This window comes from Mixophyes fleayi, chromosome 12 (genome assembly GCF_038048845.1).
Source record: "Mixophyes fleayi isolate aMixFle1 chromosome 12, aMixFle1.hap1, whole genome shotgun sequence".
NCBI lineage: Eukaryota > Metazoa > Chordata > Amphibia > Anura > Limnodynastidae > Mixophyes > Mixophyes fleayi.
Window position 1 is genome coordinate 14,057,723 of NC_134413.1, and position 20,241 is coordinate 14,077,963.

At 42.5% G+C, this 20,241-nt stretch overlaps 1 protein-coding gene across 2 annotated transcripts in view; it reads left to right on the forward strand.

Moving 5' to 3' along the window:
* The window catches only part of ITPK1 (inositol-tetrakisphosphate 1-kinase), a 103,167-nt gene that overhangs the window by 80,096 nt on the left and 2,830 nt on the right, over nt 1-20,241 (forward strand). For both annotated transcript variants that reach the window (XM_075191808.1, XM_075191810.1), the window contains 5 exons: nt 12,139-12,237; nt 13,319-13,359; nt 14,933-15,098; nt 15,468-15,535; nt 18,617-18,779. In XM_075191808.1, the coding sequence (XP_075047909.1) occupies nt 12,139-12,237; nt 13,319-13,359; nt 14,933-15,098; nt 15,468-15,535; nt 18,617-18,779 (537 nt within the window). The remainder of the gene's footprint in view (nt 1-12,138; nt 12,238-13,318; nt 13,360-14,932; nt 15,099-15,467; nt 15,536-18,616; nt 18,780-20,241) is intronic.

The window sequence follows — 20,241 nt, forward strand, 5'->3', positions numbered from 1 at the left end:
GGAAGGAAAGTCCCGAGCAAATGGCACGGCTTCATTATACAGGCGTCTCCGTGATTAGTGTACATAGGCCTCTTGCTTCAAGTGCGGATTACCCAATGTTTAGATTCTATAACCAGGCAATTTCTCTCTTCCTGCGTTCTATGACCAGACTTCCTGTGGTATCTGCTTTTATAGTCCAGGGTCGGAGAATGATTGGTTCCTGAAACAATGACACATAGCTGTGCATCTTCCACCTATACTAGATCCTCTGGGTTTTTTTTAAAGCCGCCATACCGACACCTCTCCTACTGCGTTTATTGTACAACTATACAAACCGATTATGTTTTCCGTACCGCCACTTCTAAATTTCCACTTTGACCCCTGGTACCGACTAATGAAGCCTCCTAAGACATGCTTGTTATCTAAAAACGTTTCCAGGATTGTGCGTGTGTATCCGTAGCACTGCTGAGTTTTCAATGAAACAAAGTAAACAAAAACATACAAACTATTTTGTACATTGAGTGTATATTTAATAGTGTCATTGATATAAAGAAGGACACATTGTATTGTGTGAATTGTAGTGTTGTTCCCCATTAGGGTTTATACAGCATTAATTAGGCTTTGTGCATCTGCATTTTTGCACGTATATGCACTTAGATTCGTACACAGACAGACGTGGGGATACGGCGCTAAAGCATGTTGTTGTTGTTTTTTTTTTGCGGCATTGCATGCTTAGTTTTGAACAGTTGCTTCTGTTGTCAGAGGCAAACGGACTGGTTAGTTGGCTAGATGGCCTTGATTTTGATAGTAACAGGTTTTTACGCCGTGATGAGAGTATCTGGTTGTATTCATTGAGCGTACGTGGTGGATGCAGTAATGCAAAAACTACATTTTGTTTTGCAGCAGGAAATATTTTGCTAAACTGGAAGAGCCGGAGAGTGCATTTGTAAAGGCATGTAGTGAGCATCCGCACGGCCTTTGGTATGTTGTTGTTGTTGTTGTTGTTGTTGTTGTTTGTAGCACCACCAATTATGCAGCACAGAGAATATTTGTCATTCACATCAGTCCCTGCCCCACTAGCGCTAACAGTCTAAATTCCCCAACACTGACATAGAGTAGAGTTCATTTTTTTTTTTCCGACAACAACCCATTAACCTACCAGTGTGTTTTTGGAATGTGGGAGGAAACCCACACAAACACACTGGTCGGGAATCAAACTCATGACCCCAGCGCTGTGACTCAACAATGCTAACCACTGTGCCCCATAGACTTACACCCACATTGAGATGACTGTAAGAGGTACTCGGCTAATGCTGTTAATGGACGCCTTTTGACACCATCTAGTCCAGGGGTAGGCAACCTGCGGCTCTCCAGGTGTTGTGAAACTACAAGTCCCAGCATGCTTTGCCAGTAGATAACCAGCAGATAGGTGGCAAGGCATGCTGGGATTTGTAGTTTCACAACACCTGGAGAGCCACAGGTTCCCTACCCCTGATCTAGTCCCTTTAAACTAATGTAAAAAAAAAAAAAAAAAAAAAAATTGGCATTAGAAGGTTTTGTCAGTTGTATAACTAATGACCATTAGAGGCCATGTTTATTTCAAGATATAAATGAAACTCCAATATTCAGGTGAAAGTAAAGGAAAAATGCAGTAAATGAAGAAATGCCCATCAGATATCCCCAAATGCCTCATACATGCCAAACAGCCCCATCACATGCCCCATAAATGCCAAACAGCTTCACCACATGCCCCATAAATGCTAATCAGCCCCACAACATTCCCCATACATGCCAAATGGCATCACTACATGCCCCATACATGGCAATCATACTTCTTCACATGCAATCAGATCGCACATACCCCTTACTTACCTCTCACACCGCCCACAGTGGAAAGAGGGAGAGCGCACATTACATGCTCTCCTCCTCCTTCCATGATTGGCTGTGACACTCTGACCTCTCTGCGTTGTGCAGAGGAGGTCACGTGATGTGGCTGTCATCCGAACAGCTGAATCTTCTCTGATCTGCCGGGGAAGCATTATACTTTTTGATGATTGTGATGGGGAGCCACATATCAGAGATCAAAGACCTGCATGTGACTCGTGAGCCGCAGGTTGGCCACCCCTGCTCTAAATAGTCTTTGTCCTAAATTTGTTTCAAAAGAGGCAACATGGATGGGTAGATGATGATAAAATGACATTGCAGTCACTTGACCGATCCAGCAAAGGCGCTCATATCTCTGCTTTCATATCTCCAATTCCCTGTTAACAATTAGCTAATATGGAGCCCTCCGTTTTAAGGTGCCCATTGCAACTGTCTAACATCTAACCCCAAATTCCAGGCAAGAACGCGACCCTTAAAGTGGAGGGAAAGTCGTTCTAAACTGCAGCTATTTCATTGTATTTTTTACAGATCTCTGCAAATTGTTATTGATTCATAAAAACGGACGTCCTGTGGGCTTCCCATGACGCAGAGGAAATAATTCTACGTATAAGATTAAAGCACCTGTCACCGTACTCACCAGACAACTTTACTGGTCTTTATACCTTAGAACCATTTGAATTTATAAAAAGTAATAAAACATTGATGTATTGACGTCGAGCGACTCAAACATCTCAGGCGTCATAATCTATGTTTATTCCTAGAAACTATGTAAAGATCATCATAAAGCAATATTTTACCTCTAGTGACTAAAATTAGGTCCTTAAGGCTGGATTCCTTCCGCCGCATTGACTACATATAGATCTAACGTAGGCAAAACGTTCCCCCAAGAATTAAATGACCATCTATGTCCAACAATTTAAACAATGCTTTTTGTACGTCAAACTTGTATGTATGTGCACAGTGATATTACAGCGCCCGCTGTCATCGCCTTGTCAGAGTCCTTTTCAACCAGAAGTTTTACGAGGGGAGAAAAGAATGAAAATTAAAGAGTCTCAAAAAGCCATTAAACAGCCCAGAGGGATACAGAAGAACCGGCTTCTCTAGTAAAGGACTTTTATACAAATACTGTCAGCCCTGCTGGAATATAACCGTCTGTTTGTGTACCTTAGCTGCTGCTAACCTAGGAAGATAAGCTACAAGTACAGTTTTACTGTTACCGATGCAGCCACCCACCTCTCTTTGACGGCCTGTTGAATCATTGCATTTTCTATGAATTAACCCGTACGTGTAGCGCCTGCATTGTGTGCGACTCTACGCGGACTTCACAGGGCTCCGCAGCCGGCTGGTGATTGTAAAGGCCCCAGGGAGAGTGTGCGCCAAATCTAAAATGTTCACTTTAGGCATCATAGCTACCGACTCCCTGGAATTCAATGTGTCTTGATCACCTTCCTATCTGTAAGAGGAAACAACAAGACCGTACAGGGTATAACAGTACAATACAGGAAAGAAACAAATAACACTACAACTCTCAACACAGCTACTGGGGTACAAGGGGTATATTAAGCGCAGACTGAAACCTGTGCCCATTAGCGTGGGCGCAACTAACAGGGTTAGAGCCAGTGATAGAGGTGCAAAGACAATGGAGGAGAGGAGTCAATGGGCAGAGCCCAAGGAGGAGATGCACAGTGTAGCTGGTGAGCAAAGGTTATAGGTAATGAGAGCAGGAGGGAAGAGGGCCCTGATCACTAGAGCTTACAATCTAACGGGAAAGGGGCAGACAAACGGTGGACACTTGGGGATGAGCCAGTGTAGGGGGGGATCTGAGGGCAAGAGTGGGAGAGATGGAGGATAAAAGAGGGTGAGGGATACTACATGGTGAGACGGAGGACTGGTAGGCCTGAGTACACAGGTGGGTTACCAGTGACTGTTTGAAGCTATACAGGCTAGGACAGTGTTGGCTGACCTGTGACACTCCTTTCCTATACTTTGTATAGGAAGATTTACACTCTTGGTAATAGTCATTCTTTAACTATTTCAGTATAATAGAAAAAACTAAGAACTGTGCTCCAAAGATTGTCATAAAATAAGTTATGTTGATTTTGCTGCAATTTACGTATGATTACTTTCCATATATATGTTGCATTAAGCGATGACACACGAAGGGTTGTGGTCCTACCGTGACACCCCCTTTTGGAAAAAGGGACATTACTGTGCCCTAGTGTGTCAGAGATTAATCTGTTCACCTGGTTCAGTCATTTTCTGGCTAGATTTAAAATTACATTTAGGGGTTACAAAAAAGACCCAAAAAACTAACACTCAACCCCCTCCCCCTGCTCCTCATTCCCAAGCCAAACATATCTCTTTCACCGGAGGCCAAAATAACTCTGTACAGGCGTGTACACAGAACAAAAATGGTCCTTGCTAATATCAGCATTAGCCAGCCGGCTGCTAGCGATACTCTGCACTCATCCCGTCCGATAACTCTTCCATTGTTCGCGCTGTGCCCTGCAAATTCTCTGCCTGGTTAATTCGCCAGCGACAGACGTGGTACTTCACACCCACTGCTGTTATGTAAGTCTCTGTGTACTGTGCTTGCTGCGCCTGGGGACTTAACCCCTTCACTGCCGCTGCCTACCCAGCGATTCATTGTAAAAGTGGCCAGGCAGATGGCTAATACTTCATCGCATAACATGACCGGCGTGGAGTGTCTGCGAGCGATGGAGTTCTGTTTCTACATGAATTAGATCTGATCTCTAGACCTTGTTGTACAAAGCGGTTTGTGACAGCACATGGTGTAATGACAGGCTGTGACCTGTACAGAGTTGTACAGTCTGCAGCCTTTGGGAGGGGGATAGGTTACCTCTTTATCCTGTGTGCATTCCACAAAACCTTATTAACCCCTACCTGCTGAGCATAGCCAACGTCGGCAGTGCAATAGTGTTCTGCTCCTGTCCTCCTTCTCTACTGTCCTATATTAAATTAAAGGGACAACATGCAGGAAGTCAGTAGCAGATTTATATCGCACTGTAAAATGTCACTGTCTAGTGGGTAGAATAATTGCATAAATGACACCTAAGCTGCACGTTCCTCATGATCAGTTTACATTCTTCAGATTGTATCCCTGTACTCAGGTATGTGTGACGGAGAGAGATGTTTATATTTGCCACATTGCAGCAGCATTTTTCAGCTACTGGTTTTCCAGTCGGTCGGGAATTAGAGATCACAATACTGTAATGAGCATGTCCGAAAGAGGAGGTGTCATTGTCCTGAAGCCCATTCATCTTTACAGTGTTAATGCTTTAAAGGTTACCGTTAAGCCAATGTGGTGCTTTAATAAAGGTGTGGTACATGTATTGGTTCATGTTTACATTTATTCTTGCATTATTTCACAAATATAGGGATATTTGTAAAAAAAAATAGATTCATGCATGGTTGTAGTACCTTTTGTGGCCAGTGGGGATGCTGTTTACTGGTACTAGCAGAACCTTTCTCCATTAAAAGCAAAATAAACTTGTACAGCTTAAACCTAGCAGTGAGTGATCTATGTCTTAGTGGCATTGACCATATAACCTGTACTCTATTTCCTTTCACTTGTCTATGAATGGACGTTTGCATATTTTTAGGTCATTTCTGGTTTGCACATTTTGACAGGGTGCATTAGAGCGATGCAGAGGTGGCGCAGAGTAGCCTCATTCTGGCTGATGCATTGTGACGTTCTGACTCCGCCTACTTCAGGGTTTATACGTCTGCTGAGCATGCACAGTGGATATCATTTGGTGGTAATCGTTTTGCCGATTGCGAGAACTCCGACAGGGTTGACACCTACAAAAAAAATCCGATTGGCTAAAAACAACGAATAGAATTAAAACAGACTTACCTGAAAAGCGACACTTCAGATGTCCGATGGTAGCGGCATGCTGACAGGCAGTGACTCCGAAGATGCAGCTCTCTCTCACTTCAGTGGGACGTCAGCGCCACTTAAATCGATGTTAATGCAAAGCGGCAATGTCAGGACCCCGCAGGTTAAGTGTTTAAACACTTAACCTGCGGGGTCCACACATTGCCGCTTTAAATGAACTTACATCTAAGTCGCGCTGACGTCACACTGAAGTGTCGGACAACTGAGTCTTCCAAATCACCACCTTGTCGGAGTTCTCATAATCGATACTCAACCCATTTCATCAGACCTAATATATAGTATTCAAACTATACAGTTTAATTGGACTTCCTGCAGAAATACATCCTATACATCCTCTATTACAACCTGTATATACAGCAGGTATTTATAACTAAACACTCTACAGAAAATGTCCATGAAACGATGGCTTAGTCACATTAGCAAAGAGGGTCCTTCCCTAAAGAGCTTGCAGTCTAAATCCGATATGCATGATTTCAGGAGGATGATCACACAGAGTTGAAAAAGAAAAATCATATTGGTGACATTATTAATACTGTGACTTGTAAATTCTTGTGAGGTGACAATTTATCTGTACTAGTCAGCTCTCTAACAACGCCATTTTCCAATTCACTACAATAAAACTTATACTAGTGTGTGTGTGTGTGTGTGTGTGTGTGTGTGTTTACCTTGTTAAAACAATGTTGCAGATCTCTGGAAAATAATGAATCATTGGTGCAACAGTAAAACGACTATTTTAAATATTGTTTTCCCGCCATATTACGGTTGACACTAATGAAATTGTTCACACGTCGTTAACAGTTTTGGGATATAAATTTGAAACCCCATCATCGTCATCTATTTATTTATATAGCACCACTAATTCCGCAGCGCTGTACAGAGAACTCACATCAGTCCCTGCCCCATTGGAGCTAACAGTCTAAATTCCCTAACATACACACATACAGACATACACACAGACTAGGGTCAATTTGACAGCAGCCATTTGACCTACCAGTATGTTTTTGGAGTGTGTGAGGAAACCAGAGCACCCGGAGGAAACCCACGCAAACACGGGGAGAACATGCAAACTCCAAACAGATAAGGCCATTGTCAGGAATTGAACTCATGACCCCAGCGCTGTGAGGCAGAAGTGCTAACCACATTGCCCTCAACACATGAGCAAACATGAAATTTCACATTTATTTGACGCCGAGAGGGGAATTCGTAACAGAACAAGAGGAGAATAATTCTATAGAAGGAGACGAGAAGAGAGTGGGTGGAAAGGTGAGGAAGGTGAAGTAGCGGTGAGTGAGGTTGGTTTCCTGGGACAGAAAGGAGACAAGATATAGGAGGGATTTAAGTTGGTAAATAGAGGTTGTATAGGATTTTGTGGTTGGGAGCATGATTGGTGATGTAATGTCAACAACAACAGAGGAAATGGACCTTGGAGATGTAGCTACAGATGTAGTGGGGAAAATCCAATAGGTGACTTTATTGTATAGCAAGTAGTATTGATAGGTTATATTTATTCTTTATAGGTGACTGGTAAGACCTCGCATTGAGTGCCATGTACAGTTCTGGAGGCCATACTTTCAAAAAGACTTTATTAAAATAGACAGCGTTCTGAGAACAGCTGCTAAAATGGGAAGACTTTGAAGAGCGAAACATGTACAACATAGAGAGGGACAGAGCGAATATGATAGAGGATTCTTGTTGTTATTTTTTTGCTAAAGAATTTTTTTTATGTATTTGTTTTATAAAAATAGAATATTATGGCGGGTATTCAATTGTCGGGCGGAAACGCCGAAAATCTCGCAGTCCGCGCACTATTACGGTAATAGTGCACTAGTGTGTGGGAAAAAACGTTATTACGGTAATTTTCTCGCTGGATTTAAGCTCGCAGCTCCCTGAGCAGCGAGCTGAAATCCAGCGAACTACTACCGCAATAACGGTAGTAGTTTTTACGCGGCGGGATTTCCGAACAATTGAATACCCCCCTATGAGTATAAATATTGTTGTATTACCAGTTCCCAAGATGTAAATATTTTGTCAAGGTGTAATTGATGACACGTCCACTAGGTGGAAGCATTTCACAGCACATAACTTGCTTATGTTCTCTTGTGATACAGATTTTGGGGTAGTGTTACTGTAATTGGGTCATCTCAGCTTGTGTGTAACCTATGGATAACACAAATAGAATGCCAATGTTTTTTGCAAAAAAAAATTTTTGACACCTGATCGATTTGTATTGCTATTAACCTGAACCAAATCTTTACTTTTGAAAACACATGCCTTTGTGTTATGTCACACATTCTTTGAATTAGCTATTTATAGGCGAGAGGTGCACTTTAATTGCAGCTGTTTCCTTTCAGCAGCGCTATAACTGTCTTTATTTTTTTCCCCTGAATTCAGACTCCTGGTGAGATCAACAGAATTAGCGAGAGTAGGATCCTATAACTGTTTGGCACCTCTCCCTAAATACTGTTTATTTCTACAAGGTAGACCGTGCCAATATTGGGCACTCCCAAGTTCCCCAGCAAGCCTTTTACAGTAATCTACGGACAATACTGTACACGCGTGCTAATTCGCTGACGCAGAGGGAAGCTTTGCGGTTATGGAGTCATCGGGAAACCTGCTACTGTTTGTTAACCCCTGAAACATCAATGGTGGGATTGACTTGAAGAGTCAGCGTTACTCTGGCGTTATCCTACGAGGTTTAGTTATTTGATTCTGACTATGTACTACCAGATTTCTTGGGATCCATGGAAAAATAATGTGGCTGATTTTTATTGTTATGATGTATTAAAGTATTGCTTAAAATATAAGATTTTGTTTTTCCCCAGAAGTTACTTGGTAGAGTCAAGCATTTTATCTCGCCCTTATATAACCCGTAAATGCTGTCTCAGCAGAATCCATAATTGATTATTAATTTTATCTCTGCAGAACCACTGGTAGCATATTCTGGATCTGCTTAGACCCAGTAGCTCTTTCCTGCAAGATCATGTGATCACCGGGGTGGTGGGGGATACAGGATGTGGAATTTAATGGGAAGCTGTGAAGAAATGGTCACGGGTTAAGGGACCGCTATTAGCAGCCAGGTTCCTGATTAGCTGCTGATAAAAAATAATTGTAATCTGTGTGTGTTAGGGAATTTAGACTGCAAGCTCCAATGGTGCAGGGTTTGATGTGAATAGCAAATATTCTCTGTACACTGCTGCAGAATTGGAGGTGCTATATAAATAAATGATGATGAGGATGAAGCCACAACTTCCAACTGACCTGCGTATTTGACCTTTTTTCCCAATTTGGGGGCAGATGGGGGATATGTCCCATAGGAGGATGTCCCTTCAATCCCGGGGTGTTTTTAGGAGAGGGGATTGGGTTGGGGGTGGCACTGCACTTCTGAAGTGCCCACAATGCGTTGTGGTCTTTCACCTCTGTCCCTATACCCACTTCATAACCGTTGGGAGGTATGGCTCAGCAAGCGATTCCATAGAACACCAGTGTATTTTTAGCAAGCATTAAACTACCTCCGAATGCTTCATGTAACCTCGAGATTAAAGTGCAGCTATTGACAGAAACCGTGCGTGCAAAGCTTTGTTCGCTTACATTCATTTTTGGGCCTTCAGCTTCAAAGCGCTTTTTAATAAGCGTCGAGAGTGTGCATTAAGTGCTTAAAAATAATATTGTTTATAGGAGGAAACTAACATTAGACGAGAGAGCTGACAGCTGTATGTACAGAAAATGGTGGTGGGCACGTTTCAAAATTAGCCAGAAAATAATGTCTAGGGTGCCTGGGAGCCACAAACAGATATCGAAGGGCCACTTCATGACCTCAGAGAACCTACGGTTCAGCCCTGTACTTCTGACTGCTGAAAGTGACTCTAAATCCCAGTTTTTATCCATGTTCTACGGAACTGTAGTAAAAGTCTAAAGGGATTAGATGTTTCAGCACAGTGCAAATATTTAGAGGGAGTGCGGAAAAAAGCCTTTGTACAGGCTCAAAGGAAAAGCTGAAATATTTATTATAAAGAGGACCTGTCATGCTTCAGCTAAAGGACGTTTTATATGGTGCCATATGGTCCTAGAAAGAAGAAAGTCTCCCGGATACTCCCTCCCTCCGGTAGAACCATGAAATATCTCATCCCGCCGTATATGAACGTCGGCTGCAGAGACGGACCAGCACTCGTTACCAGGTGACTTTCTTTGACATCACACCGCCTGCGAGCACCGTAGGAGATATACCACACAGTCCTCTACTGCATCATATACCACACAGTCTTCTACTGTATCCTATGGCCATGATCCAAGCTTGTCTTCTATTCCAAGTTGTAGTCCCCTGTTAAATTCTCCTTTGCAAAAAGACATCAAAATGTTGTATAATTTACATTTACGCTTAACCATAACATTTAGACTCGTATTATCAACTTTATTGTGGGCACCACATTTTATTTTTATTTTATTTTATTTTTTTTGGAAATGAACTGTTTTGTTGTTGTTACATCTGAATGTTTATTTATCTTTTTTTAGTTTATTGTTCCATCTCAATGTCCTGTAACTTTTCATGCAAACCATGAGCACTTTGTTTTATTACTAAATGCCCAGTAGCGATGTGTATAACCAGGCTCAGTGGCGCACGCAGGGGGGGTTTCTGGTTCTCCAGAAACCCCTCCCCTCCGCGAACCAACGGTACTGTACAGCAGCCGCGGCGCTGTCAAAGAAGCGTCCGCGGCAGTGCTGTATTGTAGTATAATACAGCACTGCCGCGGATGCGAATTCAGACTCGCCGAAATGGAGCTGGTGCGCATGCGCAGCAGCTCCCTCTCGCCGCAATATTTTTTTCCAGGGGGGGGCGGAAACCCCCCCTTCTAAATCCTGTGTTCGCCCATGAGGCTAGAATGGAGCAACAGATTATCCGAAAGTGAGACCTGGGGGTAAATGTATCAAGCTGCGGGTTGGTGTTGCCCATAGTAACCAATCAGATTCTAGTTATCATTTATTTAGGGAACTCACAGCTAAATAGATTTGCCCCTTGGATGCTATTGTAGAAACACAGTGAACCAGCAATACAACAAAGATGGCCACGCTCCCGTTCGTTTTTATCAAATTGAATTAAATTCCGCATGCACTGAAAAGTAATCACTAATTTTTTAACTTTTTGAACCTGAATTGAAACCGTCCTGATTGCAGTATGTGCTTGGATTGTATAATGATGGGATTGAACAAACATGCAGTCGTTTGATACAGTTTAAGAGAAATATTGATATTTGTATGCTAGATTCAGGATTTTAGCTGCTTTCAGAGTTTACTGATTTACTCCCAGAATCGCTCAGCCCAGAAACCCCGACTTCTAGATTTAGATGTTACAAGCACAGACGCTTGGATTTACAATAGATTTATAATAGAATTATATCATTACATAGGCTGCAATTATTAAGGTGCTTTTGACAAAGGACAAAGCACGTTTTTGGGGTTACTGACGTTCTTCATGCCCATGTGACCTTCAGTTTTGATGGAGCAGCCTGTAGCCAATCAGATCATTGGGATGTTCACAGCAGCACAGACTATTTGGGGAGATCTTGTGGGAGGCCATGAGATGTCCAGTCATGTGATCACGAGGACAGGGGGCAGTGACCTAATGTGAGGAGGGCAATGGATGGAGCAGGAAATCACTGACTGAGAGTTATATAGTGGAAGGAGCAGGGTCCCCCAGCAGCACAGAGTATATCAGGAGATGAGTGATGTGTTAGTGAGGACAGGGCTGCATGTGACAGGGGCAGTGACATGATGTGAGGAGGGGAATGGAGACAGCAGGAAGTCACAGACTGAGAGTTATATAGTGGAAGGAGCAGGGTCCCCAGCAGCACAGAGTATATCAGGAGATGAGTGATGTGTTAGTGAGGACAGGGCTGCATGTGACAGGGGTAGTGACATGATGTGAGGAAGGGAATGGAGACAGCAGGAAGTCACAGACTGAGAGTTATATAGTGGGAGGAGCAGGGTCCCCCAGCAGCACAGAGTATATCAGGAGATGAGTGATGTGTTAGTGAGGACAGGGCTGCATGTGACAGGGGTAGTGACATGATGTGAGGAAGGGAATGGAGACAGCAGGAAGCCACAGACTGAGAGTTATATAGTGGAAAGAGCAGGGTCCCCCAGCAGCACAGCAATAATGATATAACTCCTTTTAAATTGATGCAGGTAGATTGTAGTGTCATACACACCACATTATAAAAGGAAGTTCATACATCAGACTTTGTATTGGGCTTTAGGTGGTGAATATGGACATTGTCGCTATACAGACTGCAGTTAGGCTGCAATAAATCCACTTCTGTGAATGTCTGGGCTTATGGAGCCTCTGTCATTATGTATTCCAGATGAAAGGTTGTGTTCGCCCCCGTTCATGGAGCTGTCGACAGAATGCGGAGAGGACACCTTGAAGCTTATAGAGAATAAAGGCCTCGCCTTTCCCTTCAGTAAGTACGGTTACCACATAGCTGTGACCCGGCCTTGTGTAGGGGAGAAATATTGGATAATAGGAGAAATTTCACGGTGTTGCTTCTCTCACAGCCCTTATCACACGCCGAGTACTCATTACCGCTATGTGACATACAGTTATTTGTTGTGAAAATAAACGAATATACAGATTTTACCATATTCTATGTCCATAAGACAAAAACGAGACATTGATGTGCAGATCCCCCTTTTTTCATGCTATTAATAATGTTTACATATATATATATATATATATATCTTACAGTTCTAACACCAAAATAAGACATTTTAAATAAAGTTTTGATTATTGAAGATTTTTTTTCCCCTGTGGACCCCAGACTTCCTGTCCGTTATCTGTCCATTGAAAGATATTGCATGAAGCGTCTCTGCAGCTCAGCTGTACAGTGAATGTAATGTCAAACCCGTTTAGGATTACTTAAGTGAGAGGAGAGGGTGCGATTATGGGGCAAGTTCACTTTTTGAAGGACGGAACACAGATTTTTATTTATTTTCTCTACACCTGAAAGGACTCTTTATTTTTCCATCTCCTCTGAGCTGGTTTAATGATATTATGATTAATATGTGGGCAGCGGTAGCTAATAAAAAGGAAATATGATTTATTCGGATTCTGAAGTTGATTTGTAATACTTTCTCTGAGCCCTGGTTGATAATGGTTGAGAACACCCTTGTTAGCCAGTCTCCAACGGCTTTGATCTGTATTAGAGCATGTTCTACGCTGTGTTCCCTGGAATGCAATAAAGCGCATTAATGTACATCCAAAATAGCGCTCAGTAGATCACCAAGAAGACCGCGTTGTCATCACTCACGATACAGGCTGGAGACTGATGCATTTGGAGTCCGTTCACCATTCATTGGCATTTCAGATTATATAGTGGTCTGTTTAGTATTGTTTTGCGGTCCATTGACCCCATTGGGAAAAGCAGGACCGTGCCCTACTTGGGGACCTTACTGGTTTGCACAGAGAGAGGTTATATTGCTCTGATGTGCGTCACAGACCAGCCACCAGGGCGGCGCTAACACCTTTTTCCATTCTTCTTTCAGTCTGCAAGACAAGAGTGGCTCATGGCACTAACTCGCACGAGGTAAGCAGATCATTTATCTTTGTGAATTGCCAAGTGTCCTATGAATTCTAAATCTCAGAATTAAATATGTTGATAAGGTGTTTAACCCACAACAGCCAATAAGATGCTTGCTTTTATTGTCTATACTTCACTAGAAACATGACAGAATCTGATTGGTTAAAACACGGTTACTTGTGCATCACATTCAAAATCCTTCTCCGCCCCCCCCCCCCAGTTTCCTTTCCCACCCCACACCACAGAACTGAGCGGTAAATAGATGTATTATATGGCTTTATAATCGTTACCAGGCTCTGTTATGGGGAGATATTGTGTATAGAATGTCACAGGATGGGTTATGCCTCTTTAATATCAGATGAACCCATCAGAAGCTTTACACGCCTTAGTGTTCCGTGCGGGTTCCTACTGTGGAGCCTATTTTGGCAGCATAATTCCGTCCTCTTGTGATGAATTGGGTGAGAGGTTCTCAAGCAGCTAATTCTTTGTCACAGGAATAAACTGGAGTTCGCTGTATTGTTAATGGATCTCAGCTGTCACTGAACATCTAGTGGGATAAGTGGAGAGCGGAGTCTAGAGGTTCCTAATCCCTCCAGCCGTCTCCCTCCATCTCTTCTCCCTTCTTGTAAAAGTCTGTTAAGCTTCGATGAAAATCCATGTGGCCTGTGTATCGATGAACACTTTGTAACTTCCTCATACACATCGCAAAGTTTCTGCACTTTAACTGATCTTGTTTAGTAATTGCTGAACTTATTCCGTGTGTTAAAGGAGTTGCGGCCATGGTTAATATAAAAAAATAATTTCTCACTTCCTAAAAGGCATTAAAAACTGTTCATTTATAGGGTTATAGTGATTCAGATATAAAAACAAAAAACTATGTTTTTGTGTTGACGTATATTCAAAGTGTCTCTCGGCATGAAATATAAGTTGAATAATTGGGGAAAGGGATCTCTTTCCCCATTTTAAATCTGTTTATTCCATATATGGAATGTTCCAATTACTGTCTCCCCTGCAAACTAGTAACACTGTTTAGTACAGCACAGTGGTTTTAGTGGTTAGCACTTCTGCCTCACAGCACTGGGGTCATGAGTTCGATTCCCGACCATGGCCTTATCTGTGTGGAGTTTGTATGTTCTCCTCGTATTTGCGTGGGTTTCCTCTGGGTGCTCCGGTTTCCTCCCACACTCCAAAAACATACTGCTAAGTTAATTGGCTGCTATTAAATTGACCTTAGTCTCTCTTAGCCTGTGTGTGTGTGTGTGTGTGTCTGTGTCTGTGTGTATGTTAGGGGATTTAGACTGTAAGCTCCAATGGGGCAGGGACTGATGTGAATGAATTCTCTGTGCAGCGCTGCGGAATTTAGTGGCGCTATATAAATAGATGATGATGATATCACGCTTTTTTATTTGAAGCATGCGAGTTAATGCACAGGCATTTAACACACAAATTAACCACAAATAAACTTTAATTAAGTATGAAAAGGGATCTAGTAACATTCACCAATGGAAAAGTTCAGAGATAAGGAGTAGAGTACAACATGCGGCCGTGATATAACCATTCTGCGCTGTGTCTTTTGTAGATGGCCATCATATTTAATCAGGAGGGTCTGCGGACGATACAGCCCCCCTGCGTGATTCAGAGTTTCATCAGCCACAACGCTGTGCTCTACAAAGTCTTTGTAGTAGGAGATTCGTACACCGTGGTGGAAAGACCATCTTTGAAAAACTTCTCACCAGGCAGTTCAGGTAACGCTTACTTGTCCGCGATGACACGATGATAAACTTTGGTTTAATAATGTTGACCCCTTTTTTTTGTATAAGAATTACTGTCAATCTCTGCTGACTGTGAGGTTTAATTGTCCCAGAGCATGTAAGACTGTCCTAAACATTGTTATTGTTTAATAGATATTATTAACAACACTGCCACCTGGTGGCAAGTCTAAGAATCACAAATGTGTTTCCTGTTGGCCTTGACTCCATGAAATAATCTCTTATTATCTCTGCGGAAATTGTCGTTGCTGTATTCTCTAACTTTCGTTTATCAATACGAAACCTGACAGCAGGGGATTACTGAACCTTAATATATGTTCTAATCTTTACTTTCCTTCCTTCCAGATAGAGAATCCATTTTCTTCAATAGTCACAATGTGTCGAAGCCAGAATCGTCTTCGGTCCTAACAGCGGTGAGTGACTTTGCTTTGTTCTGTTTCATGTTCGGGCTAAAATTTGCCAGCCCTGCTTATTACCCCTCTCAATGTTCGCTCCATACAGTAAAACTGTTCCGAGAACTTTGATGTCGCTAAGAGAAGTTAGCAGCCCAGTTGGTTGTCTATTAATGTCGGTTACAGAGGCTGCTTTTATTTGTAATATTCTAGAATATCTGTCTCCTCCCTTTTATTTTTTTTATAAATCTCCTTTTTATTGAAAAATAAAACAGCTTATACAAACGTTCTTGACTTACAGCAGACAAAAGATTAAAGGTGTTTCTGAACGTCAAAGAACAACAACATGAAATATATTGTTTTGCAGGCACAATTAAGGGGATGGGGGATAGAAAAAAGACGGGTAAGTGGGGGAAGGGAAGGCAAATCTAGGGGGAAAGAACAGGGGAGGGGCTTCATCTATTCCACTGAGTGTATAATGCCGTATCCTTGAATTCAAGCCATTCGAACCACAAAAGATAATATTCTCTATATTTATCCATTGAGGAGTAAAGCACGTTGTCCATTGTCCTGTAAAACTCCAAACGGGCAAACCATTCTTTAATGGTAGGGGCATTTGGCGATCTCCAATGTACCGGGATCACGGCCTTTGCCGCATTACAGAGATTTTTAACTGTTGATTTTTTTATACTGTGAGATAGACATTTTGTTGTCGTTTAGTAACCAGTATTTAGGACAATTGGGTAACTCAACACCTACTATGGCTTTGGCAAGAAGAAGAACTGCATCCCAGAAAGGCCTAAGTGCTGTACAGTCCCACTATATGTGTAATGGGGTACCCGGCGCCAGCTGGCATCGCCAACATAGGTTTGACTGCCCTGGAAACATCTTGGCTAATAGGCTGGGACACCGGTACCATCTGGTCAACACTTCCTCCCTTTTATTTTGCATAGAATGTCGCTGACATCAAGGAGCAGCTGTCAGGTGGCGGAAGGCATATAACTCTGTATATGGAGTAATATTCCTGTAGTGTTCATTATAAAGACGCTTTTATAGCTCTCACTGGTGAGGTTGAGATACTTGGTGCAACATTTCAATGGAATTTATCGTTAGAATTAGATTTGCATCTAGAATCAGCTGGGAGCCCGGTCATATTATTTTCTGTATAGATTATATTTATCAGCATATGTAATGTTCATGTGGTGGGGATGTAAAGAATAATGGCATTTTATTGACAGTACATATGTTGCAGGTCTCTTCCTGAGCAATATAATAAGTCTTTTTGCTGTATCGCTTCTAATTAAAAAAATTAATAAATGTTTTCGTTTTTTTATTTAATGCTAATTCCACCTAAAACTGAGAACTCGTGTTTGGGTTTAATTCCATTGGTCAAACATAAATGCAGAATCTAACTTTCCTGGGGTCTGCACGGCCATTATTGTAGGAAAGCCTGAGGACCACATCCCCAGATGGGGGGGGGAGAGTGCGTCCCCGTACTGGGGGGAAGAGGGGGGAAAGAGTGCGTCCCTCATACTGGGGGGAAGAGGGGGGGAGAGTGCGTCCCCGTACTGGGGGGAAGAGGGGGGAAAGAGTGCGTCCCTCATACTGGGGGGAAGGGGGGGGGGAGAGTGCATCCCCATACTGGGGGGAAGGGGGGGGGAGAGTGCGTCCCCGTACTGGGGGAAGGGGGGAGAGGGGGGATCTGCCAGATCGGGGTACTCTCCAGTTCCCAGCTAAGTAATATTCTGCTTTAATGTTTAACTTCTGGCGCTCCAACAGAAACAAGATGTTCAGTTTTGGAAGGAGATATTAGATACTTACACACCTTATTAAATATATTTTGTTGTTTCCCAATTTTACCTCTCTTTATAGTGTCTGTTTTCTGTCCCAAACAACAATAATTGCCACATGACTGAGTACACTGCAACATACTGAGCTGTATGTCTTCAAAAATAACCTACAGACCAGAAGTAATTTTATGACTATAAAATTAGAGACTTTTGGAGCATCTACAAATAAATATATGTTGCGTGAAATGTCCATGCGTTTTCTTTTCTTATATTCCCTCTTTTTGCTAAGTTTATTTTCAAACATTGTCCTTTACTTTTTTTGTAGTCTTATGGGCAGCATGGTGGCCCGGTGGTTAGCACTTCTGCCTCACAGCACTGGGTTCATGAGTTCGATTCTCAACCATGGCCTTATCTGTTCTCCCTGTGTTTGTGTGGGTTTCCCCTGGGTGCTCCGGTTTCCTCCCACACTCCAAAAAAACATACTAGTAGGTTAATTGGCTGCTATTAAATTGGCCCTAGTCTCTCTCTGTCTGTGTGTGTGTGTTAGGGAATTTAGACCGTAAGCTCCAATGGGGCAGGGACTGATGTGAATGAGTTCTCTGTACAGCGTTGCGGAATTAGTGGCGCTATGTAAATTGATGATGATGATGGTTGAAAGATGTTAATAAACAGCCAAACAAACAATCCTGCCAGCATCCTGTACATGCTTGTGTAAGACACACAGAAGGACGCAGAGGCTAAAGTAGTGTACATACAAGCAAATGAATGAGTAGCTGAAAACCTCCTTTAACTGTTGGGAATCCATCAGAAACCATTTGTATTAGCAGTGTGAGACGCAGAGTAGTTTTTTGGCCTGCTTTAGTTTTAAGGAATGATTGTGTGAAGCGCTCCTGCTCGTCCAGCGGGATTGTGGGTGACCCTCCAAACTCTTCTCTCTAACAGAGCAAGATTTTAATACATTTTATGAGAATGTAGGAAGCACAGATTTAATTGACTGTTACTGAAGGAGATCATGAAAACCTTCTGTGAGTACGTTCCTGTACTAGAATGTTGGACTCCCGACTACAAGTGTTCAGTACAGAGCGCATCACTACAATATGATATAACACACATAAAACTCTTTATTTGTATGGATTCATATTTCAAAAGGTGCTTTTAAATGACCTCTTACCAGTCAACGGTTGCAACAAGCAGAATAAGGCTTTGAATATAACATAGGTGACAGAGTGGAAGAGTTGTGTGATTTGTTTTATATCATTACAAATTCTGCTTGGCTCCCGCTAACGTCCCGCTCCGTCCTGTTTCCTCGCAGCTGGACAAGGTGGAAGGAGTGTTCGAGCGCCCCAGCGATGAGGTCATCGGCTCCATCTCCAAGGCCCTGCGGCAATCTCTGGGCATTTCGCTGTTCGGCATCGACATTATAATTAACAACAAGACGGGTCAGCACGCGGTCATCGACATCAACGCATTCCCAGGTAAGAGCGCCCCTTGGTTTAGAGTTCTACCAAAGTACGTTGGCTTGCGAACCTGTGACCATATGACTCCCAACAGACGATACCTTCATTATTAATTCTCTCCATTAGTCATGCATTGTGATCTAAAGCCACTTTAATGGGTTGTACTGTAATCGTCCATGTGGAATGCCCTACAGCAATGACTATAATGTGGTCCAGGGGCTCAGTGTGATATAGAAGTGTCAGCTCTTTAGGTTAGAAGAAAATATTTATACTCTAGTGCTGTCGGCTTTAAGGGGCTACTAACCAGAGTTTTAAATGTGAAGTTCGAGCCACTGTTTGACATCACTGAGCTATGAGGCACTTTGGTTCACAGAATGGCTTAATCTCTTAATATATATTTGGAACATATTTTCGAAACAAAACAAATCTTTCTTTGCATTTTGTGCATGCATTCTGCAGTGCATGTGACCCTCTTCTACACTAGCCCCCGCTATCTGTGTTTGTGTCTCTCTGCTAGCTGGAGATATGACCTTTCCTGTCCCCTGCATAAGATCTGATTTCCAGGCAGCCATACATCTGATTACAGCGTATGTGACAGGTGCAGCCAGTACCAGTAATGAATATTAATGAAATCCCCCCCTATTAATATGAACAGACCTCTCTGCTCCTTCCTGGCTGGCCCGTACTGCTGGAAATGAATAACAATGCGATGGTGTCTACTGAAACCTTATCCTAGCGGTTCAGCTCTCTGACAAACTGTCTTTAACACAGACACTTTTCATAAATGTAAAGCCAATCTAGTACAGGTTAAAGCGTATTTGCATTGATGGGTATAAATTAAACAATAAAATATCACTTACCGGCACTCTCCTGATCCGGTAAGCCCTGCGCTGATTCTAATGGATATTTCAAGCTGCTAGTGGGGTTGTCGAAGCCCTCTACACTGTGAGATCCCAATGAATGGGAAACTCAAGTGTGTGGGGCTTCGACAACCCCGTCAGCAGACTGAAAAAAATTCCAGGGTTACAGAAAGAGGATTTCCTGTTCTTTGCTGGTTGAAGCGGAGCAGAAACTGCCAGATTGGAGCGCAGGTAAGTGAGATTTTTCCGTCTACCTTATTACCCTTCTCCTAGTTCCACCCAAAAACATTTTTAGTTTTGGGTAGAATTATCCTTTAAAGATCTATAAAATCAGACTTATTTCACAGCAGAAATAGTTGTTGCTCACCGCATCCAATCAGGTTATGTCATTCCTGTAATACAGCGTAGAAGCTGAAAGAAAGCATCCAATCAGATTGTCATTCCTATAGTACAGCGTAGAAGCTGAAAGAGAGCAGCCAATCGGTTGCTCCGGGTGGGGCTGTCTTTAGTATCCAGTTACCTGTGGAATGGTTTATAAATGTCCCTGTATATTTGCAAGTATTTGTTTCATAAGGAACCACCACAGTGCTTCCTTTAAAGTAAAAATATATATAATTCAT